Below are 24,572 nucleotides of genomic sequence, written 5' to 3' on the forward strand. Positions count from 1 at the left end.
TGAATAAATAAAATTAAATAATTTTTTAAAAAAATGACCAAGAAAAAGGCCAACTTAATAGTAGAGACAAGTTCAGAAATATCAATAATAATGTTGAATGTTAACTTCAAGGATTTAAATGGGAAGATCAGACTACAGTAACAATGCAAATTCAAGAAAAGAGAGATTACATGAGACTGAACTAGTGAAATAGAATTCTTTGACTTTTGTCTAAAGCACTACTGATTTACTTCTATATTTTGTCTTCCAGATTTAAGGTTTTGGGTTTTCTTGTGAGTTGATAGATTCAGCAATTAAAAAAAAATTTTTTGAGAGGTTTTTTTTTTTTTTTTTTGCTATAGGGTGCGTGCGCTCGCCAGACAGACAGAGACATAGAGACAGAAAGCGAGAAATCACCCCCCAGGGGGATGGTCATGGCTCAATCCCTTCTCCTCTATTCTCCTCTCGAGATCGTAGGCACGCACGCACACGCACCTGGCGTGAGTTTTAAGCCACCGGGTCCGGGACGTGAACCGCTGTCGACTACGTGGGAGTCCAGCGACATAGCCATTACGCTAACTGCTGGTTCCCAGCAATTTTTAAAATTTTTAAAAATTTAAACTTTTCTCCATTCCTGACCCCTTTGCAGATGGAAAATATTTGTGAGCATTCTTATTTTGTGGCAGAATGGTTGTTTGCATAAGTTCAATAATACAATAGTATCTGTTGCTTTGCATCAGAAATTGAATTCTTATGGGGTATTGTGCAAATAACAGACCAAATCAAGACTAACCTAATTTTTTTTTTTGCAAGTATGTTAGTGTATATCTCTCTTTAGTAAAAGGGGGAATGGAGAGAGAAAAAAAAATTTAGAAGAAAATTACAGTGCATTTGTCACTAGATTTTTAGCTTTGTCCATATTTTTAGTTTAAGGTCTTTTGTGAATCAGTAAAATGTGGAAAAAAAAGTTTAGTATGGAGTGGAAGGAGAAGGGAAAAAAGTAAAAGTATGTTTAATTGACAAAAAAATTAGAAGCTGTTTGGTGATGGTAATGTACATAGTAATATCTTTGTCTTAACTGATAATACATGGCATTTGTGCTGGAAAAAGAAATGTACCCTGTAAAAACAGATGTGATTAAATGTAAATTTTAAAAAAGATTAAAAAAAAAAAAACAGGAGCCTTCTATATGCTGCTTAGAAGAAACACACCTCACTGATAGAGACATACATGAAAGTGAAGACCTAGAAAAAGTAATTTCAAACAAACAGAAACCAAAAAAATGCTGGAGTCATAATACTGATATCAGACAAAATATACTTCCAGACAAAAATTGTAAAAAGAGACAAAGATACCATAAAGTACTAAAACAATTAAACAATTTATCAAGAAGATAAAACAATGATAAATATTTACCAGCCAACACCAGGGCACCCAAATATGTAAAAAAAAAAAAAAAGCTAGATCTAATGGGAGAGATTGACTGCAATGCACTAATTGTTGGAGATTTCAACAGCCCACTTTCACTACTGGATAAGTAATATAGACAGTAAATAAACAAAAAGACCCAAGAGCCAAATGATAACAAAAACCAAGTGGACCTCACAGACATTTATAGAACATTTCAACCAACTACCATAAAATACACTTTTTTCTCATCTCCACATGGAACATTTCCAAGGCTAAACCACATAATAGGGCACAAAACAGATCTTTACAAATTTTTATTTTACAAATTATCAGTAAGAAGTATAGAAACAATGTCCAGCATAATTGACAATGGAATTAAACTTGAAATCAACAACAGAAAGAGCCTTCAAAAGTTCACAAAAACATGGAAACTAGATGATCTACTCCTGAACAACTTCAAAACTACCAAAGAAATTAATGAAATAAAAAGATTTATTGAGGAGCTGGCAGGTGGCGTAGTGGTTAAGGTGCCAGAATCCCACATGGCTGACTGAGATATGAGTCTTGGATCTAGCGGCTTGCTTTCTTACTTTCCCTCTCTCTCTCTGTCTATTTTTAGTCAAATTAGAAGTAAAATAATAATAAGTAAAATCCAATAAATAATTCCTAAAAAAAATGATTTATTGAAACCAATGATATATAACACATGACTCTCCATAATCTTTGTGACATAACAAAAGCTGTCATTAAGAGGAAAGTTTATGGTGAGACCAGCAGTTGGCGTAATGGCTATGTTGCTGGACTCCTATGTAGACGACCGTGGTTCGAGTCCCAGACCCGGTGGCTTAAACGCACGCAGGGCATGTGTGTGTGCATGCCAAGATCCCGAGAGGAGAATAGAGGAGAAGGGATTGTGGCGGGGGGATCTCCCCTAAAGGGGACGGGGGTGATTTCTCGCTTTCTGTCTCTGTCTCTCTCTTTCTGGTGAGCGTACACATACTACAGCAAAAAACCCTTCAAAAAAAAATTATTGCAATTAATGCTCATAAGAAAAAAAAATAGAAAGGTGACTAAATAACTTAATGATGCAACTTAAGGAGCAGGAAAAACAACAAAGTGAGAAGAAAAGAAGTAATAAAGATTAGAGCTGAAATAGAGAATAAAATAATTACACAAAAACTCAACAAAATAAAAAGTCGATTTTTTGAGAGGATAAACAAATTTGACAAATCATTAGCTAGACTAACTAAGAAAAGCAGAGAAAGGAACCAGATAAATAAAATCAGGGGACCAGCAGTTAGCGTAATGGCTATGTCGCTGGACTCCCACGTAGTCGACCGCAGTTCGCGTCCTGGACTCAGTGGCTTAAAACTCACGCCGGGCACGTGTGTGTGTGTGCCCAAGATCCCGAGAGGAGAACGGAAGAGAAGGGATTGCGGTGTGGCCATCCGCCCTGGGAGTGATTTCTCGCTTTCTGTCTCTCTGTCTCTGTCTGTCTGTCTGGCGAGCGCACGCACCCTATAGCGAAAAAAACCTCTCCAAAAAAAAAATAATAATAATAAATAAATAAATAAATAAAATAAAATCAGTAACAAAACAGGCAATATTACAACAGAGAAAATAGAAATGCAAAAAATCATGAGAGAATTTTAAGAGTGACTATGTGCTAACAAGTAAGAAAACCTAAATAACATGGACAAATTTTTGGACACATAAAATTTGTCTAGATTGAACCAGGAAGAAACAAAAAGACTGAATAGCCCAATAACAAGCTTTGAGACTGCATCAGTAATAAATAATCTCCCAAAAAGGAAAAGCCCAGGTCTCAATGGCTTCACTTCTGAATTCTACAAAACCATTAAAGAATAACCCCAGTTCTCTTCAGACTATTTCTAAAGATCCAAAAGGAAGGGCCCCTTCCAAACTCATTTTATGAAGATTCCATCACCTTGATATCAAAAAGCAGACAAGACATAATAAAAACATAAAATAATATGAAACTGCCGACCAATATCCCTGATGAATACAAATGCAAAAATCCTCAATATAGTAGAAAATTGAACCCAACAGCACACTAAAAGGTTTTATACCATGACCATATAGTCTTTATTCCAGTGATAAAGGCTAGGTCCACATATGCAAAACAATAAATATAATACGTTATATACAAAAGGAAAGATAAAAACTATATAATCATATTAACTGATGCAGAAAGACATTTGTTATCAAATACAACATTTCCTTCATGATTAATACTTTCAGCAAAATAGGTTAAGAAGGTACATTTCTCAAAAAAGAAATAAATATATGGTAAACCCATAGCTAGCAGCATACTGAATGGTGAAAGGCTGGAAGCTTTCCTATCAAAAAAAGGAACAAGAGAAAAATAGGAAAAGAAGCCACCAGTTGGGGAGTTGGTAGGTGGCATGGTAGTTAGGGGCACTGGAATCCCACATGGCTGACCCCAGTTTGAGTTCTGGACCTGGCGGCTTGCTTTCTTTCTCTCGCTGTCTCTCTCTGGTCAAAATAAAAGAAACAGGAGGAAGGAAGGAAGATGAGAGAAAGAAAAAGAGAAAAAGGTTAAAATAATTCTTAAAAAATAAAGAAGGGGTCAGTAGGTAGCAGTGGGATGGTGGTTAAGGCACTGGACTCCCACATAGTCAACTGTGGTTTGAGTCCCAGACCTGGCAGTTTGCTTTCTCATTTTCCCTCTCACTCTCTGTCTCTCTGGTGAGCACTGGGCCCAATACCAAATTAAAATAATAAATAATAGTGATAATAAGTAAAATTAAACAATTACCTCTCTCTTTTTTTTAAGAAAACAGTTGTTCTATTTTTTAAAAAACATTTATTGGGGCCGGCCAGCGGCCTAGTGGTAAAATTGTTAGTCTTCCACATGGCTGACTGTGGTTCGAATCCCAGATCTAGTGGCTTGAAAATCACACCAGGCGCATGTGCCAGGAGGACAATGGAGGAGAAGGGATTGTGGTGTGGCTATTCACCTAGGAGGTGATTTCTCACTTTCCCTCTCACTGTCTTTCTCTGGCTCTCTATGTCAAGTCCATGTGCCCTGTGGAAAAAAATCTTTACAAATTTTTTATTTATTCATCTATTTATTTGTTGTAATTTTGGGAACTCTGCTTCCTGGACTCAAACCATGGTTGGCTTTGTGGGAGTCCAGTGCCTCAACCAGCATGCCACCTGTTGGCCCAATAAATAACTCTAAAAAATAAATAAACAAAATAAGAAAAGAAGTGAAATTTTTTCTATTCACAGATGACAGGATTATAAACATATGAAACCCAAAACAATACATGGAAGACCCTTAGACGTGATAAATGAATCAGTAAAGTGACAGGATATACAAAAATCCATAGCATTATTATACACCAACAATGAACAGACTGAGCAGAACTGAATTAAACAATCCTACCAAAATTATTAATATATATATTAATATATACTATATACTATATATATAACACTATATATAGTATATTTTATGTATATATAGTATATACTATATATATATTATATTATATTATATTATATTATATATATATATATATATAGAGAGAGAGAGAGAGAGAGACCTGGGAATAAACCAGAGGTGGAAGACTTCTACAAGAGAAAATAGGAAAAACTGAAAAAAGAAATTGAGTACAATATAAAAAAATGGAAAGACATCTCTTGCTCTTGGATAGGAAGAATCAATATAACCAAAATGTCAATTCTACCCAAGTTAATTTACAAATTCAATGTGATTCCGATCAAATTACCATGACGTTCTTCACAGAAATAGAAGATCTCATACCTGCTCCCCTCCGTGACTCCTGTATATATGTGTGCATAAACTGAAGACCAAATAATTCCCGTTCTTCCTCTTCATCTATGTTTTCAATGGGAGGAAGTACTACTTCCAACTTCAGTGGGTTGTCTCTGAAGTTGACAAACCTAGCAGTTCACCAAAAAATACTATTTTTATGGGTTCCTTACCTAGACATACACATTTATTTTCTTGGAGAAAGACAAACTAATTCACTAAATTCCTTCTTTTTAACCGGTTTCATAACTGAACATTTTGGTGATATGTCATATATCCCAAGAATCTTTTAAGTATCATTCTTGGAAGTAAAAAATATTAGCTTCAGACAACTGTTTTCCAAACCATGTAAAGTCAGCTGTAAGCCCATAGCATATATCTAATATGAAACAATTTAACTTCTAAGAGCACTTTCAAAGCATATTAAAATACAATTAATGCAATGCTATAAACTTATTTTCTGCATATTTTATAGAGTTGAGTCTTGTTTATCATTGTATATTCATTATTACAATGTCAGTAGTTGCTGAATAAGGGAATTAATTAATTAATTAATTAATTTGTTGTGGATGTTTTAGGTTTTGAGTGTGTATCATCTTATTCTTGCTGTCAGGAAATTAAATTTTGGAAAGAAAATACTTAAGGGAGTCCTGATAGTAGTTAGTAAAAATTTGCATCTGCTTTCTATTGATAATAATTACTTGTGTCCACTTGAGTTGTTTAAGAGGAAAACAATCACTTTTTATGCTTTTGGTTTTTTTAATCACAAATGAGATAAGTTAGCAGTATAAAGATAAGTTTCATGAAAATGTCACCAAAGAGGAAGCTAATAAATCCCATGACTGCTTTGGTTTCCAGGATTATTTCTTGAATAATTTAGACTAGTATTATATGAATCCTATTCATCAAATTATAGAATTTCAACATTAGACAAAATTTTAATATATTCATTTTATAAATAAGAACCCATGATCTCCACATTACTTTGTTTTGTGGCCAGACAGGAATGTGTCAGTTTGTGTCTGTAGATTAATACCTCAAATTTGCCATTTCTTCCATGCATACTGGTATATCTTGCAATTTATTGTTGCTGAGAACGAGAGTACCCAAATTTTTCATATTGCTGATTGTTTCTGGCAAGCATGTTATTTCATTCCGTTGTAGCCATAATGTATGTAAACTTTGCATTCTGAATAATTAAAAAAGATATCTGCAATTAACCACATATAATATGAAAACCCTGGTTCTTCTTATATTAAAAATAAAAGAAATGTCCTCTTTTACATCTCCTTTAACCAGAGTGCTTATGAGTCAACTGACTGTTTCCTGATGATTAGGGGAACTACATCAGGGAGTTGATCTCTGGTATAGCACTCATATCATGTGACGGTATAAATTAAACCCACATATTCTAGAAATCTCTATTCTCATAGAATTTCTTAAAGAAAAACCATTATAAATTTTATCTGAGTTCAAGTCCTAAGAGAAGAATAACAAATTATTAATATACCATTTACAGCAAGACAGTATGCTTAGTTATTAACAGCATAAATTCCAGGAGCAGGCTGGCTAAGTAAAAATCCTAGCTTGCCCACCTGCTAATTGTAGTCTTGGCCAATCTAGCTAACATCTCTGTGGTTTAGTTTCCTCATCTGTAAATAGCATAGAAGTGCTTGGCATGTATTAAGCAATGTAGTTATTGTTATGGCATATTCGTATTAATTTTTTTGGAGTCACATAGCCAGTTTTTCTCTCCCAAAATCCTTTTACTTATTTGGAGTAAATAAAAATATTCTGAGGCCAGCCAGCAGAACAGTGGCCAACAGCTGAATACCACATGTCCGACCATACGCTTTGAGTCCCAGACCCAGCAGCTTGAAACATGCCAAGCATGCAACGTGTGTGCCCAAAATCCGAAGAGGAGAATTGAGAAGGGACAGGGGCATGGCCACCCTCCCCCCAAAGGGGTTTTCTCTTTCTCTCTCTTTAGTGAGCACGAACATCCTATAGCAAAACTAAAAAAAATAGAAATTCTATTAAAACATAGTACACTTCTGGGACCAGCAGGTGGCATGATGGTTAAGGCACTGGACACTCCCACATGGCTGACCAGGGTTCGAGTCCTGAATCTGGTGGCTTGCTTTCTCACTTCCTCTCTCTTTCACTCTCACTCTCTGTGTCTCTCTGGTCAAATTAAAAAATAAATGAATGAATAAATAAAAATAAAATAAATAATTATTAAAAACAATTAAAAAAAAACATAGTACACTTCTTTTTTTTTTTTTTTAAGTTTACCTGTAAGGAGTGTGCACTCACCAGAGAGAGACAGAGAGAGAGAAAGAGAGAGGAAAACTTGAGAAATCACTACCCCCTCCCCCCCACCTGGGGTGAGGGCCACATCATAGTCCCTTCTCCATTGTCCTCTTGGGATTTTGGGCACACATGCACACATGCCCAGCATGTTTTTCAAGCCACAGGTCTAGGACTCAAACTGCTCAATCAGCCATGTCTGAACCTCCATGCCACCTGCTGACTCAAAACTTAGTATGTTTCTAACTAAATGGGTCTCTTGTGATTGATTCTGCCTGGAGTCTCCTTCAGATTGTTTGGTTTGTTATTTCTTATTTTTCTTAGGTGACTTCATGTTGTTCATTGGTAGCATACATAATCATACATTTTACCTTTCTATAGCATCAGGAAGTTGTTCGAGTCTGTTGCTTCCCATGTCCAGCCACTCAAGGGCAGGCATGTTCAACACAGCAGGAGGGATTGTTGTAAAGTGGTTCATGCTCAAATCAAGGTGAGTAAGTTTTAATAGATTGCTAAGCTGGAGAGGAAAGCAAGGTTTTTCAAAATAAACGTACACAATGTAAACTACTAGAAGATGTACATTGGTAAAAGAGATATTTTTTTAAGAATTATTTATTTGTTTAATTCCATTTGTTCTTCTTATTATTATTTATTTGACCAAAGAGAGAGAGAGAGAAAGGGAAAGTGAGAAAGCATACTGCCAGACGTGGGATGTGAACCATTGTTGGTCCAGCACCTTAACTACCATGCCACCTGCTGGTCCTGGAGATATTTCACATCAAAGAATGTTCACATTTAAAAAAAAAATGTTCACATTTTACTTGGACTTTATTTAACCATAATAGTCTATAGCAAATTAGAAATAAAAATAAAGCTACATAACCTCTAGTGAAATGAAAGACTCTTTAACTGAAAGTTCATCTTGTGTCCGCCAGTCCCATAGCCAAGTGAATTAAGGGAGCCAGATCCCACATGACCTTTTGAACCTTGGCCCTGACAGTTTGAAAAATACTCTGGATGCTTGTGCATGTGTGTCACAAATCACAACAGGATGAAGAAATGGAAAAGAAGGGATTGCAATGTCTCCATGTCCCACTGGGAGGTGCTCTCTTCTCTCTCTTTGACTTTCTGTCTTTCTCTGGTGAATATATATGCCCTTTGGCAATGAAAATTTAAAAAGAATTCATACACTTCACTTCTGTCTCAAAAACTAATCAGTCTATAGAAACCAACAAGTAAACAAGAGTTTTTCTATAACCACATTGTCTACACTTTATTATAATCATTTATTTATTCATAAAGCATTTATTAACTAATCACTACAACCTCAGTTTTACACTCAATTCTAATATAAAATGAAACTTTACTCTGGCCTTTTGAGATCATTGTCTAATCAACAAATGATGTCAGGAGGCCAGCAGGTGGCATAGTGGTTAGGGTGCTGGACTCCTACATGGCTGACCACATTTCAAGGCCTGGGCCCAGAGGCTTAAAACTCATACTGGGTATATGTGCATGCATGCCCAAAAATCCTGAGAGGAGAATGGAGGAGAAGGGATTGTGGCGTGGCCATCACCCGTGGGGAGTGATTTCTCACTTTCTGTCTCTCTATGTCTCTTCAGGGAGCCCATGCACTGTATAGCAAAAGTTTCTTTCTCTCAAAAAAATGTCAGAATACTGTGACAATAACAAAAGTATCTTTTATGCTAAACGAATCTCTTTTTCTAATTAAAAACCTGTGTTATAGGCAATGTTTTTCGCTTTTTTTTCTAAAATAAAATTCATAGCATCCTCATTAGTTTTATTTTTAGCAATCACACAATTGAGAAATAAACTACTGGTAGATAGAAAATGAAATCACAGAGGAAAATTAAATCATAGGCATTTATCTTGTTCTCACCTCTTGTGGAAGGTCACATATATCTCTGTTAACAGCCAGTTCTAGTTTTTCCAAACTGGCACAGTTACTTAGTTCTTTGGGGACAGTCTTGATTTTGTTGTAGCTAAGAATAAGTTCCTGAAGTCTGGTGAGTAGTCCTATTGAAAAAATGAACAAATAGAGTGGATGCGTACAAAATAATGTTCCAATTACCAAGTTTTACAATATAACTTACTTGCCAATTTTGTATTGGCAAATTCAGAGTTCTTATTCCTTCCTTCAAACAATGAACAGGTTTATCAGTGTTATAGGCAAAAAAAAGGCGGGGGGAAAGGAAATTATTTTCATTTCTGTTTTACCTATGCTCTATCTTGAGTCTTTTTTCATTTGGGGATCTTCTCCCCATTTAAGGAATCTCTGTATTTCTTTCTTGCCTTCAATCTGTTCTCTTCTGAGAGGAATAACTAGAACAAAAGTACTATTCTCAGAACCTACAGAGTAATATTTCTAAAGAGACTTTTCTCACCTTGGAATCCCATCTTGAATCACCTCAGTAAATCCAGAAATTTGGATCCCCTAGAATCTCAATTTAGATGAAATGTTTAGGATTTTCTCAAGACTCAGGGAAATATAAATGTGAGAACTTTATTTCATGTGTCAGAAACGTCTCAATAAAAAGCACATCTGCAGTTGGATAAAATAGCGTAAGAATAAAAGCAATGTCTCTTACCAATTCCTCGAGGTATTTCTGAGATTGTGTTTCTTGATAAATCTAACACAATGAGGCTCTGGAATCTTCCAATGAATTCAGGAATTTTCAGCAAACCAGTCCTATGAAGTTGCCATTCCTGAAGCTGATTTAATTTCAGTAGAGAAGAAGGAAGAGTCTAAACTCCAGTAGAAGGAATAACAGAATTGAAAGAGAAAGGAAGGAAGGAAGGAAGGAAGGAAGGAAGGAAGGAAGGAAGGAAGGAAGGAAGGAAGGAAGGAAGGAAAGAAGGAAGGAAGGAAGGAGAAAGAAAAGAATCACTATATTAAATTATTTTTATATCATGCCACACTGAAGTATGACATTATTTAATTTGGAATAATTTGTCCTTAATTGGTTACCTTCCCAAGTACTTTATGTTACTTCTAACTTAAAAAAACTATTTAGGAGAGAGATTGATTTTCATTTTTTATTTACTTTGTCTTTTTGCTATAGAGCACATGCACTCACTGGAGCCAGAGAAAGAGAGAGAAGGAAGTTGAGAAATCATCCCCCAGGGTATGGCCATACTACTACAATCCCTTCTCTTCCATTTTCCTCTGGAATTTGGAGCATACATTCATGCCCAGTATGATTTTCAAGCCCCTGGGTATGGGACCCAAACAATGAAGTCGGCCATGTGGGATCCAGCTGCATGAACCACCATACCGCCCACTGGCCCAGAGATTGATATTTTAAAAGTTTATGGACTTCTTTCTTCCAGGAGTGAGAGAGGGAAGAAAGAAAGAAAGAAAGAAAGAAAGAAAGAAAGAAAGAAAGAAAGAAAGAAAGAAAGAAAGAAAGAAAGAAAGAAAGTGTTTTCATTCTGTTTTATCTATGTTGTATCTTGAGACCACACCCCAACAGGGTCCATACACTGCAATCCACCCCCAGCCTCAGCCAGCCTGGATCCTGGGGCAGGTGCATGTCTGGCACTCAGAAGATCTCAAGTTTTGAGACCTTTACACACTCTCACACACACTCTCTCTCTCTCTCTCTCTTTTAAAAGTGTGTCCTAAAAATTCTGTTTTATTAGGCTTTCCTAGAGTACATATGCTATTGAAAATACGAATATCCAAAAAAGTCACTTAAACCAACAGTTCGAACTTAAAGTCAAGCTTTGAAGTATTTTAGAGTTTTAAAGAGGATTTCTTAAATTTAAGTATTTGGGACCAGCCGTTGGCGTAATGGCTATGTTGCTGGACTCCCATGTAGTCGATTGTGGTTTGAGTCCCAGACCTGGAGGCTTAAACTCACGCCGGGTTTGTGTACGTGCGTGCCCAAGATCCTGAAGGAAAATGGAGGAGAAGGGGTTGCAGCGTGGCCATCCTTCCTGAGGGGTGATTTCTTGCTCTCCATTTCTCTGTTTCTCTCTGTCTTTCTGGTGAACACACGTGCCCTATAGAAAAAACCTCTCCAAAAAAAAAAAAAAAAGTATTTTAAGAGTTTCAACTATTTTGAATTTCATCCATTTTTCCTTTCTAACTAAAATAGCCAGAAGAGACTATAATGGAACTAATCAGTATGTATATGTCTATGTCTATATACATGAAAAAAATCACTGGGCAAATGGTTAGAAGAACCTCGTAAAACCTAAAGTATGGCAAATAAAACTAAGCGAAGCTTATGTTTATGTGTGTGTATGTGTACATGTGTATGTGAGAGAGGTAGACTATGAATCAGGTGGTAAACCAAAAAAAAAAAAAATTAACATCCATTTCTGTTTTGCAAAATGTTAGCTGAGCAGGCCAGCCGGTGGTGTGGTGGTGAAGGTGGTATTCTATTCTAGCCAACTTGACAGTCTGAATCCCAGACCTGGCGTCTTAAAAAACACAATGGGCACATCAGCATGCATGCCCAAAATCCCAAGAGGAGAACAGAGGAGAAGGGATTCCAGCGTGGCCATCTCCCTTTGGGGGGGGGTTTCTCACTTTCTCTCTCTCTCTCTCTCTCTCTCTCTCTGGAGAGCACATGTACCCTACAGCAAACTAAAAGTATAAAACAAAACAAACAAGAAATAAAAGCGTTAGCTGAGCATTTCTTTAGAAAAACTGTATCATAGGGCTGGCAGGTGGTGTGGTGATTAAAGGCAGTGGATTCCGACATGGCCGACCATGGTTTGAATCCTGAACCTGTGACTTGCTTTCTCACTTTCCCTTTCTCCTTCTGTCTGTCTCTCTCTGGTCAAATTTAAAAATAATACTAACAAATGAAAGTAGTTATATAAATAATTACTTTTTAAAAAGAAAAGCTGTATCATTGTTTTAGGCAGATGGAAATCTTTTTTATGGAAAAATGAGAAATTACTTATTAGAAGGATTAGTAGGAGAAATATCACAAATGAGTCAGGTTTAGGCAGGATTGAAGCAAACTGATTGAATTTTTGAAAAAAAATTGGGAAGGTATGTATCTTTTCAGTTGTTCATGTTACCCAAATACACTTGGTGTATTACTAGCACTCGAATTTCTAAGTATTCTAGTCTTAATTACTCAATCTCAGAATTGTTTTCTCAACTGCCCCATAAAATGCAAAACGTGGAAAATCAAATGTTATTTCTATTAAGCTTACCTTCCATTCCTCTTTTTCAATCTTCAAAATGACTCTTCCATCTTCCCTAATGACCTTTTCTTTTAGCTTTGTTAAACTTACTCGTTCTTCCCAGATCCGCACTAACCTGGGAGACCAGGAAATCATTTGAGTTCATAGATAATGACATACATAGCATTCACTTTTACATATACATTTCTAAAAATCACCAGCTCCATGGCCTGGTGGTAAAGGTGGCTGGCTTCCACATGGTCAGCCATGTGCTTTGAGTCCCAGCCCCACACATGTGTGATTGTGTCCCCAAAATCCTAAAAGGAAGGAGAACTGTAGGAGAAGGGGTTGCAATGTGACCATTCCCCATGGGCAGCACTTTCTTCCCAGTCTCTCTCACTGGGTAGCACACACACTCTTTAACAAAAAAAGAAAAAAAAAATAACCCGTGATAAACCACTGTTTGACCAGACCATTTATTTTGTAATCATTATAAATATGACTAGTACCACAAATGCCCTATTTTAAGTTTCTGAAGAATATCATAGCTCTTCATAGATTTTTAAAAATAATATCTTTATTGAGATATAGTTCACACATCATGAAATTATTTTTTTTATGAGAGATTTTTGCTATAGAGTACATGTGCTCACCAGAGAGACGGAAAGCTAGAAATTACCCCATGCGACAATCCCTTTTCCTCCATTCTCCTCTCAAGATCTAGGGTAAGCATGCACATACAGCTGGCATGAGTTTTAAGCCACTGGGCCCGGGACTCTAACTGCAGTCCACTACATGGGAGTCCAGTGACATAACCATTGAGCCATCTGCTGGTCTTGTGAATTTCTTTCTTTTTTTTTTTGAAAGGTTTTTGCTCTAGGGCACATGTGCTTGCCAGAAAGGTAGAGAGAGAGAGAGAGAGAGATAGAAAGCGAGAAATCACCCCCCAGAGGGGATGGCCACACTGCAATCCCTTCTCCTCCATTCTCCTCTCGGGATCTTGGGCACGCATACACATGCGCCTGGTGTGAATTTTAAGCCACCAGGTCTGGGACTTGAACCATGGTCATCTACATAGGAGTCAAGCGACATACCCCTTACATGCTAGTCCCATATTTCTTATTTTAAAAAAAATTATTATTTTATTTAACTTTACTTATTTATTTATTTATTTATTTTTATTTGACCAGAGAAGGACAAAGCAAGAGAGAGCGTGAGAGCGTAAGAGCAAGAGTGAGAGCAAGAGAGAGAGGAAAAGTGAGAAAGCCACTAGGTCTGAGATTCAAACCGCAGTTAGCCATATGGGAGTCCATCATCCTTAACTATCATGCCACCTCCTGGCCCCAAATTTCTTCTTTTTAGGAAATAAAAAAGTATTGCTCAACAGCACATGCACTCACCAGAAAGAGACAGAGGCAGACTCATGAGGGATGGCCATGCTGCAATCCCTTCTCCATTTCTCCCTCCTTTTGGGACTTTGGGCACCCCCCCCAACACACACACACACACACACACACACACCCTGCATGTTTTCTTCCAGATGCCTGGTCCTGGACTCACACAGTGCAATTGGCCCTTTGGAATCCAGCTACCTTAGCCACCATGCTACTGGCTGGCCCATAAAATTCTTTTAAAGGATATAATTCACTGGTCTTTGACATATTCACAGAGCTGCATCTATCACCATTATCTAATTTTAAAGCATTTTGTCATTCAATAAAGAAACTCCATACCCATTAATAGTCACTCCACATTTCCCCCTTCCCTGCCCCTGGCAACGATTTTGTCTTCATGGATTTATTTATTCTGGACATTTCATATAAATGATGTAATGCAAGATGTGGTCTATGGTGTCTAACTTCTTTCACTTTGCATAGTTTTATTCAAAGTTCATCCATACCATAGCATGAGCCACTATTTCATTCCTCTTAATGACAGAATAATTCCACTGTATGAATCAACTTCATTTTGTTTATCCATTTATTAGTCAATGACATTTGGGTTAAGTTCACTTTGGCCACTATGAATAATGTAGTATGAACATTTGTGTGCAAGTGTTTGTGTGAACACATTTTCATTCCTCTTCGTATATTCCTAGAAGGGAAATCTCTGGGTCATAAGGAAACTCTATGTTTAACTTCTTTAGGAATTGCCAAACTGTTCCAAATTGGCCACACCACTTTATGTTCCCACCAGCAGTGTATCGGGGTCCCATTTCTCCATTTCCAAACCCATATTTGCTATTGCCTAATTTTTACTATACCCATTCGGTGGGTGTGAACATTATCTCATTATAAGTTTGATTTGCATTTTTCTGGTGAGTAATTCAAAGGTATTTAATAAGTTTTTATGGTTTGCAAACAGCGTAGTTCAACTTCAGAGGTAAGTTGCCTATTACTACTGCATGCTGATTTTATCTTGATACCATTTTTCAGATATAAAAATGTATAAACTCTTTGCCGTTCCAGAATATCCCTACTGATTTTTAATTAACTGAAAATATATGTAAGAATAGTATTAGACTAGGGGCCAGCAGGTGGTGTGGTGATTAAAGGTGCTGGATTCCCATATAGCTGACCACGATTCGAGTCCTGGGCCTGGCAGCTTGTTTTCTCACTTTCCCTTTCTCTCTGTCTTTGGTCAAATTAAAAAAAATAATAATAACAAATGGAGGGACCAGCAGATGGCCTAGTGGCTACATTGCTGGACTCCCATGTAGCTGACCACAGTTTGAGTCCTGGGCCCAGTGGCTTAAACTCACACAGGGCGCATGTGCATGTATGCCCAAGATCCCGAGAGGAGAATGGAGGAGAAGGGATTGCAGCATGGCCATCCCCTCACTTTCTGTCTCTCTGTCTCTCTTTGTCTTTCTGGCGAGCACATGCTCCCTATAGCAAAAACCTCTCAAAAAAATAAAAATATAATAGTAACAAACAGAATTTAATAAATAATTCTTTTTTAAAAAAGAATAATATCAGATTATAAAAAAGACTAGCTAAAGCTTGCAAAAATTTTCTATTTCTATCCTAGAAAACTTTTTATGTTCGATAAAGAGAGAATGAATTTAGAATTGAAAGTTTCGCAATTTTAACCTATTAGAATGGATTACAAAATACATACATAATAAGAAAATATAGGCAGTTATCAAATAATAAAGTTTAAGTAATTCAAATATTTATTTGTCAAAAATCTCCTGACATCTGAAAGTAAATATATAGTCATAGCAGTTTTGCATATTTACTGATTGTCATCAAAGATTTTATCTTAATGAAGAGAAAACCAAAAGAATATGAAAGCATAACATTTGCTGTTGTGTATTTGGGTTTGCAAAATATTTAAAATCTGTGTATTTTAATCTGTCACCTGAAATGTAACTAATGTACCAATAAGTGAATTGTGGAATTAGACCTTCTAATATAGCCTTCTGATGTGAACAGGCAAAGTTCCCATGGGCATGGTTAACTGAGACTCTATGTATAATGGCAGCTATTTGATATATCACTTTATAAAAAGACTGTTCAAACAATAGGCATTGGTTATTACTCACTAAAAAAATTCAGAACATAATCTAACAAAAATTACAGTTAAGTATTTTATTCCCTGACTTTTTTTTTTGGAGAGGTTTTTGCTATAGGGCGTGTACTCTCGCCAAACAGAGAGCAGAGAGAGAGAAAGCAAGAAATCACTCCCTAGGGGGGATGGCCATGCCGCAACCCCTTCTCCTCCATTCTCCTCTTGGGATCTTGTGCACGCATGCACATGCGCCCGGCGTGAGTTTTAAACCACTGTGTCCGGGAGTCCAGCGACATAGCCATTACGCTAACTACTGGTCCCTTATTCCTTGACTTTTAACTTCATTTGTCAAGCGCCCACTAAATACCAAAAACTATACGAACTAGACATTGGGGGTAAAAACAAAACAAAACAAAACAAAACAAAACAAAAAACTCTGTGATGGCCAGCAGTGGTGACACAGGGGTAATGCAATGTCTCATGATCCGATGGTGACACTGACGTAAGCAGGTCCTGGATTTGCATACTGATGTCTCCTGGTACACACCAGGCACACACAGCATAGTTCAAGTGCCAGACCCAGTGGCTTGAAAAACAAGCTGGATGCATGTACTTGTGTGCCTAAAATTCCAGAGGAAAATGGAAAATGGATTGTAGCATGGCCATCCCTCATGAGGTGTGATTTCTCACTTTCTTTCTCTCTCTCTCTTACCTTTCTGTGGCAAGCACATGTGGCATATAGCAAATTAAAACATTAAAACAAGTAAATTTTACAATGTGAAGTTTCTAAAACTAGAAACCAATTTTGGTATAGGTATAGCAGAAGAGAGAAATTTTCCCTTCAGATTTCTAAAATGATCTCTGATATAATTCCACAAAGTTTGCCAGAAAACTCCACAAATACTAGATCTAAACTTTTATTTATTTATTTCTTCCATACACAAGAGAGAGGCAGAGATAGACAGAAAGATATTCATCTCTAACAGAGTCTTCACCCCCAGCTTTGGCTAGTCCCAGACTGTGGGCACGCACATGCGTGGCATGTTCAGGGAGTCCTATGGAGGAACCTGGAGTGTTTTTGTGTCAGTCAGCGTGACACAAAAATTGCATTACTGCTGGGCCACTATGTGGCCCTTCTAGGTCTAACTTTAATCATCATAGGGGTATGTGTGACTTAACTTTTGGAAATTACATTTTACTATCAGATAGGCCTCTTTCCTAATAACAATATAGCCATAAAGCCAAAAAAGAAGAGGCAATATAGAAAATAATGCATACTCACTATTCTTACATAAGGAGACTTCAAAAAGCTTGTAGAAAAGCAGAAATAAGGGGCTGGCAGGTGGCATGGTGGTTGACATGCTGGACTCCCATGATGGCAGACCATAGTTTAAGTCTTGGACCTGGAGGCTTGTTTTCTCACTTTTCCTCTCTCTTTCTTTCTCTCTCTGTGTGTCTCTCTCTAGTAAAATTAAATGAATAAATAAATAAAATTAAATAATTACTTTAAAAGACAAAAATAAGGTACACATGTTATTTTGTTACAGAAAAATTAGAAATCCATGATTGTTTTTTCATAATATGCATTTTCCATGAACTTTTGAAGATCCTCACATTAGAAAGAACTTGAAGCTGATGAAATGAATTAATCCCCACTTTTCCTTGTTGGAATCTGAGTTGAGTTCATTCTATCTCCCTCATTGTAAAACCTCCCCTTATAGTAAACCTTACCATCTTTACCAAGTGTGTGGATAATTAATTTTTTCCTTAATACTACAGAAAGAGAGGGCAAAGAAAGAAAGTACACCCCCACCCCCTGTAAGGGGCTATGGCCACACCACACTCCCTTTTCTTCCATTTTCCTCTTGGCATTTTGGGCACACATACCCAGCATGTTTTCTAAGGTACTGGATCCAGGACTTTAACTACACAGTTGGCCATGTGGGATCAAGCCGCCTTAACTGCAGCACCACCAACTGGCCCTCTCACAATGTAATCTAATTCTCATTATGACACATTATTTCAGCATGTTGAGCATTAAATAAAATAGAACAGAGTCCTTAGTAAACAGTAAGTGCATTTGTCATTGTTAGCATCATTATCATCTTTATTGATTTTGCTCAGAAAGAATGACTCCTCTCCATCCCTATCTTTGGCTTTTATAGACATTTCATAGATGCAAATCATTGCTCATCAATAATCTTCTCCCTTTTTTCTTTACTATAAAATTATTTTCAGGTGTTTTCTCTTCCCCCAGGAAATCCTGGGAATAAATCTTAATTTATCTAACCAACCATACAACCTAACTTTTTAGACGGTAACTAGACAAGGTGTGTACAAATGACTCAATTCTGGCCAGTGAGAGGTGAAGGAGAGGTTTGCAGGGGGGCCTCTGAGCAAAGTTTCCTCATTTTAAAAGAAGAAATAGAAGAAAATACTTTCCATTGCATAATAATGCCTGGGTATAATACCTAGAAGTGTGTCAGTCATCGTGTGACCTTGAGGGAAGCTAACTTGAGGACCAAGTTGACACTGAAATTGGTAGTGGAGAGTAAAAACAGAAACTGACTTTTTATTGGGCTATCGGAAAAGTCATAACATTTTTTTCCCCTGACTTTCTATGCAAAAATGTATCTTTACTTTTCTGACAACACAATAGAAAAAGATTGCTATAGGACACGTATGCTTGCCAGAAGGTGGGAGGGTGAGAACGCACCCCTCGGGGGAAAGCAACGCTGCATTTCCTTTTGCACTTCCTTCTTGGGATTTTGGACACACACACACACATGCACCCAGCATGTTTCACAAGCTGCCAGGTCCAGGACTCAAACTGTACAGTCGGTTATGTGGGATCTAGCCATCTTAACCAGCATGCTGTTGGCTGGTCTGAAGCTGAGTTTTCAAAGATGTCAAGTCTTTGTATTAACTACTTTTGCAACTGTCTTACTTCCTTATTGCCTATGTCATTTTTTAAAAAAAGTATATTTCTGGGACCAGCAGATGGCGTGATGGTTATGTCACTGAACTCCCACATAGTTGACTGTGGTTCAAGTCCTGGACCTGGAGGCTTCAGACTCATACCAGGCGCATGTGCATGTGTCACCAAAATCCCAAGAGGATAATGGAGGAGAAGGGATTAGAATTTGAGTGTCCTCTCTGGGAGGTGATTTCTCACTTTCTATCTGTCTCTGTCTCTCCAGTGAATACATGCGCTCTATAGCAAAAATCTCTCTCTTAAAAAAAACAGAGAGAGAGAGAGGGACCAGCAGGTGGCAAGATGGTTAAGGTGCTGGAATTCTCACATGGCCGACCATGGTTCAAGTCCTGGACCTGGTGGCTTGCTTTCTAACTCTCCCTCTTTCACTTTCTCTGGCATAACTCATGTGAATAATAATAATTAATAATTAAATAAATAAATATTTAGAAAAAGAGAGAGAGAGAAAATGAGAGACAGCTCAACAGGGTCTTGATGCTATGATCACCCCTAGCTCCAGTACGGGCACATGTGTTTCTGGTGTATTCAGGAAGACCTCTGGACGTGAACTTGGGATCACCACCTCCCCTTATGACTCAGCTTAATAGAACACCACATTTTACTATTGTCCAACAATCTGGCCCTCTTTTTAGTGGAATTTTCTGTTATTTGCTGACATTAGCAAATAATATTTCTAAAATAATATTTCTAAATTAATGTTTAGAAAGAGGACTAATGAATAGGGGGACCAACCGGTGGTGTGGTGGTCAAGGCATTGGACTCCCATGTGGCCAACTGTGGTTTGATTCCCAGACCTGGTAGCTTGCTTTCTCACATTCCCTCTCTCTCTCTGGTCAAATTAAAAAATAAATAATAAATAAAATTGAATAAAATAATTCTTTAGAAAAAAGAACTAATGATTAAGAATCATAGAGAACTATATAGAATCTATGAGAAAATGGCTATTCTCACAAGATTAGCAGAATACTTTAGAGATATCAATCAGGAATGTAGGTATGAGAGCACAAGATAACTTTTCACCTAGAGACACGAATTTTTGTGTCTCCCATCACATAGTTTCATTTAATTCAGTTGGGTGTTTCCTTTAAGAATATTTCAGTAAATAAAAATCTCTACCGAATTTAGTAATTTGCACTTGAAAAATATTATTTTTTTAATGACGAGGTTGTAAATTTTCACTAGTTCAAAATAATAAATGTGTTATAGCGTACTTGTGTTGAAATTCCTTCTCTCGCTTCAGGTCTTCATTATGTTTCTGTATTCGTTTTTCCCACACTTCCTTTACAGCATTGACAGCCCCTGCACACATCACATTTTCTGTCATGATTTCTCCACATTGTCATGGAATCACCAACTTCATTAGGTTCTGAATAGCTGGATTACAGACATCATCCCAGAAAGGACCTAATTGTACCAAAGAAAAAAAAAGCAATGTATTTCAGAATGTTCATTGTGTACCACAGTGCCCAAAATAGCTAATATTTATTGAACACTTCTCATATGCCCCCATATATTTCATATACTTTACATTCCATGTCTCATTTTAAAATCTTCTTAAACTACAAGATAGTACTTTTATTGTCTCTGATTTATAATGGAAAAATGGAGCCTTCCAGATGAGCAATTTCCTGAAGGCCTCATATCTAGTAGTACATGGTACAGGTGGGAATTGATGCCAGTCTACTTGTTACTATGCAACAGTGAAAAACTACAACTAGCTTGCCTGTTCACTTAAAGGAAAATGGTTAAATAATGGATATATACTGATACAATAACACTGGCATCTTGGGATATCTATTTAATCTGGTTGCCATATATATAAGCTGGAATTCAGTTAAGTGGCAATATATAATGATTGGCAACTCTTTTATAAAATAAATTGCAAATAGATGCAATGTTGAAGATTCTGACCTGAATTTCAGAAATGATACAAAAACACTCAATAACAAGAAAATGGTTATTTAAGTTAGGGAAGATCCATTTGATGGAAAGTCCAACGGCCTTATAAATAATGTTATTGACATTTTCTTTTTAAGAGAAATTTTTGCTGTAGGGCACGTGAACTCACTGGAGAGACAGAGAGAGACAGAAAGATAGAAAGCGAGAAATCACCTCCGGGGGTCGGGGTGGTGGTGGCCATGGTACAGGGGAGATGGCCATGCTGCAATCCCTTCTCCTCCAGTCTCCTTTCAGGATTTTGGGCACGCCTGCACATGCACCCAGTGTGAGTTTTATGCCTCCGGGTCCAGGACTCAAACTGTGGTCAACTACATGGGAGTCCAGCAATGTAACCATTATGCCATTTGCTAGTTCCAATGGTATTGACTTTTTTAAAAGAGAATTATTTTGTTTTAACTTTATTTATTATTATTTTCCAGTTGGTCCAGAGAGAGAGGGAAAGTGAGAAAGGAAGCTACCAGGTCCAGGGCTTAAGCCATGGTTGGCCATGTGGGAGTCCAGCACCTTTAACCAGCAAGCCGCCTGCCTGCCCTGGTATTGACTTTTAATGAAATAGCAAAATCAGATAATTTGATTCACAGTTGTATGAATTATTTCCTCCTAAATTCAGGAAGACAAAGACGTCCACAGTTACCATTTCAACTCAGCATTACACTGGAAAACTATAATGCAGGATGAATAAACATTGGGTCATCAGAAAAGTCATGCAAAAATCAATTTTTCTATGCAAAAATACGCCATGACTTTTCCAATGACCCAATAGAGAGGTACAAAATTGGAAAAGGAAAAAGTAAAATTTGTGGAGGCATAGGGAAACAGGCACTCTCACACACTAGTGGTGGTAATGTATACTGTTATAGTCTCTACAAAGAGAAATTTGGTACTATCTATCAAAATCAGAAATGTATGTTCACACTTCTAGGAATTTATACTGTAAATATTTTCTTTTCTTTTTTCTTTTTCTTTGATATATATATATATATTATTTTTTTAGAGAGAGAGAGAGATTTTTGCCATAGGATACAGGCACTCGACAGAGAGACAGAGAGAGGCAGACAGAAAGCGAGAAATCAACCCCCCATGGGGGATGGCCATGCTGCAAATCCCTTTTCCTACATTATTCTCTCAGGATTTGGGGCACATACACACACAAGCCTGGCATGATTTTAAGTCTCTGGATCAGGGACTTTAACCATGGTTGACTACATGTGAGCCCAGTGATGTTAACCATTGTGCCATCTGCTACTCTTACTGAAAATATTTTCTTTTTTTTTAGAGAGATTTTTGCCATAGGGCACATGTACTTGCCAGAGAGACAGAAAGCAAGAGATCACCCCATGCCCCCGGGGGGGATGAACACACTGCAAATTTCTTCTCCTCCATTCTCTTCTCAGGATCTTGGGCATACATGCACACACAAACACACACACACACACAAACACATACCTACACACACACGGCATGACTTTCAAGCTGCTAGGTCCAGGACTTGAACTGCAGTAGATTACTTGAGGGTCCAGCAACGTTACCATTATGCCATCTGCTGGTACCCCATTGCAAATACTTTCTTTTTAAAAAATCATTTTTATTTATTCATTCTTTTATTTTAATTTGACCAGAGAGAGACACAGGAAGAGAGAGAGGGAAAGTGATAAAGCAAGCCACCAGGTCCGGGACTCAAACCATGGTTATCCATGTGGGAATGTCCAGTGTCTTAACCACCATGCCACCTGCTAGTCCCCCCACTGCAAATATTTTCTAATGTGTATAGACCTATTACAAAGTTTTTTGTAACAGTGCTTTTTGTAATACCAAAATAAAAATTGAAAATACACTTCTGGTGCTGTGGTGGTTAGGGTGCTGGACTCCCACACAGTCAACTGCAGTTCGAGTCCTGGACCTGGAGGATTGAAAATCACACTGGGCCCATGTGCATGGATGATCAAAATCCCAGGAGGAGAACAGAGGAGAAGGGATTTGGGTGTGGCCATCACCCCCAGGATGGATATGTCTCATTTTCCCTCTTACTGTCTCTGGTGAGTGCACGCGCCTTATGGCAAAAACCCAACAAAGAAAGAGAGAGGAATACACTTCTAAATAACCTATGGTCAAAGTTGTAATCAGATGATCAAAATGTTGGCTCTACATAAAACAGTAAGTACACAGTTATTTTACTGTAAAGGCTATGTATTGGTCTTCAACTTTTGAACTGAATAAGTCAACCTATAAAAAAGTAAGGAAGACTGGGCTGGCTCCATGGCACAGCAGTTATGTGCTGCTCCAGAAACGCTGGATCCCATGCGACAAAGATAGTTTGAATCCTCAGCCAAGTCAGCCCAAAAACATGCCAGGCATGCACATAAGTGCTCAGTACCTGACAATCTGTAGGAAAGGGATTGTAGTATGACCAGATCCGGGGAAGACATTTCTCTCTCTCTCCTGTACACATGCATGTAAAGCAAGGGAGACTTATTTTTGGTTATGAACAAAATATAAATGTCACACATCTTGAAAATAGAAAAATAAAAGTACTTTTAATAGAATATGGAACAAAAAAATGGGGAAGAGAAGTAGGGAATAGGAACATCAGTATCTACATCTTCAAAGTGGGTAGTCAAAAGATACTGTCTATACCTCATAGGACAAAAGGTAGAGATTTATGTATTTGTTTAAAGTTGTAAAGGTAATCAAGACAGAAACTAAAATAGGGGTATAACCCCTGGAGTGTAAGGGAAATTAATCATCATCTTTATAACAAATCTCCATAATGCCAGAGGTCGATTTTTTAAAAAATGGAATATATTGCTTCCAAAAACAAATGAAGGAAATATTGTGATAACCATTGAAACATAAATCCCCAAATGGTTAAATGGTTACTTCTAGAGAGCAAAATTCGTGATAGAGAGGAATAAAGAATATTGCTTTTTGTTATTAATATCTTCTGAATTATCAGTTTTTCTACATTAAAATTATGCAGTGTATATATATCAGAGACAGAAGAAGGCAAAGAATCATATTACAGAAGAAAGAAGTTCAAAATATCAGCATTGATATGTAATTGGCATTATGTAGATAATTGTCAGGAGCTGACCCCTATTTCTAAGCAATGTATGCAGAATTTACTCAGAAATAGATGTGAGATCTCTTTGCCATCAAGAAACCTTGGAATACAGATGCTGGCAGCCTGACTACCCAGGCATATGTCAACCTGAATTTAGCAAGTTTGAAGTACTCAAATACTCCAAATAATCAATTTCAAGTAATAAATTTTTTTTAATTTCAAGTACAGTATGAAAATGTCACACATATATAGATGAGTATATATTATATATTTCTCCAGGCATATGTAACCATTCATTCATTTGCTAGTTCATTTCCTTAGTTGCCATTAAATCTTGGTCATCCATCAGTTTCCCT

At 37.2% G+C, this 24,572-nt stretch overlaps 1 protein-coding gene across 4 annotated transcripts in view; it reads right to left on the bottom strand.

Annotated features, from left to right (window-relative positions):
* The window catches only part of LRRC39 (leucine rich repeat containing 39), a 32,711-nt gene that overhangs the window by 7,460 nt on the left and 679 nt on the right, over nt 1–24,572 (bottom strand). Inside the window, exons 2-8 of one of the 4 annotated variants that reach the window (XM_006169024.3) lie at nt 20,408–20,600; nt 12,719–12,824; nt 10,132–10,288; nt 9,423–9,559; nt 7,894–8,039; nt 6,249–6,401; nt 5,204–5,343 (exon numbers count right to left, since the gene is read on the bottom strand). In XM_006169024.3, the coding sequence (XP_006169086.1) occupies nt 5,204–5,343; nt 6,249–6,401; nt 7,894–8,039; nt 9,423–9,559; nt 10,132–10,288; nt 12,719–12,824; nt 20,408–20,520 (952 nt within the window). In that variant the 5' untranslated portion in view covers nt 20,521–20,600. The remainder of the gene's footprint in view (nt 1–5,203; nt 5,344–6,248; nt 6,402–7,893; nt 8,040–9,422; nt 9,560–10,131; nt 10,289–12,718; nt 12,825–20,407; nt 20,601–24,572) is intronic. The other 3 variants (XM_006169025.3, XM_006169026.3, XM_006169027.3) reach the window with 3 other exon arrangements.

This window comes from Tupaia chinensis, unplaced genomic scaffold (assembly GCF_000334495.1).
Source record: "Tupaia chinensis unplaced genomic scaffold, TupChi_1.0 Scaffold146687_1, whole genome shotgun sequence".
In the NCBI taxonomy this organism is placed as follows: Eukaryota; Metazoa; Chordata; class Mammalia; order Scandentia; family Tupaiidae; genus Tupaia; species Tupaia belangeri.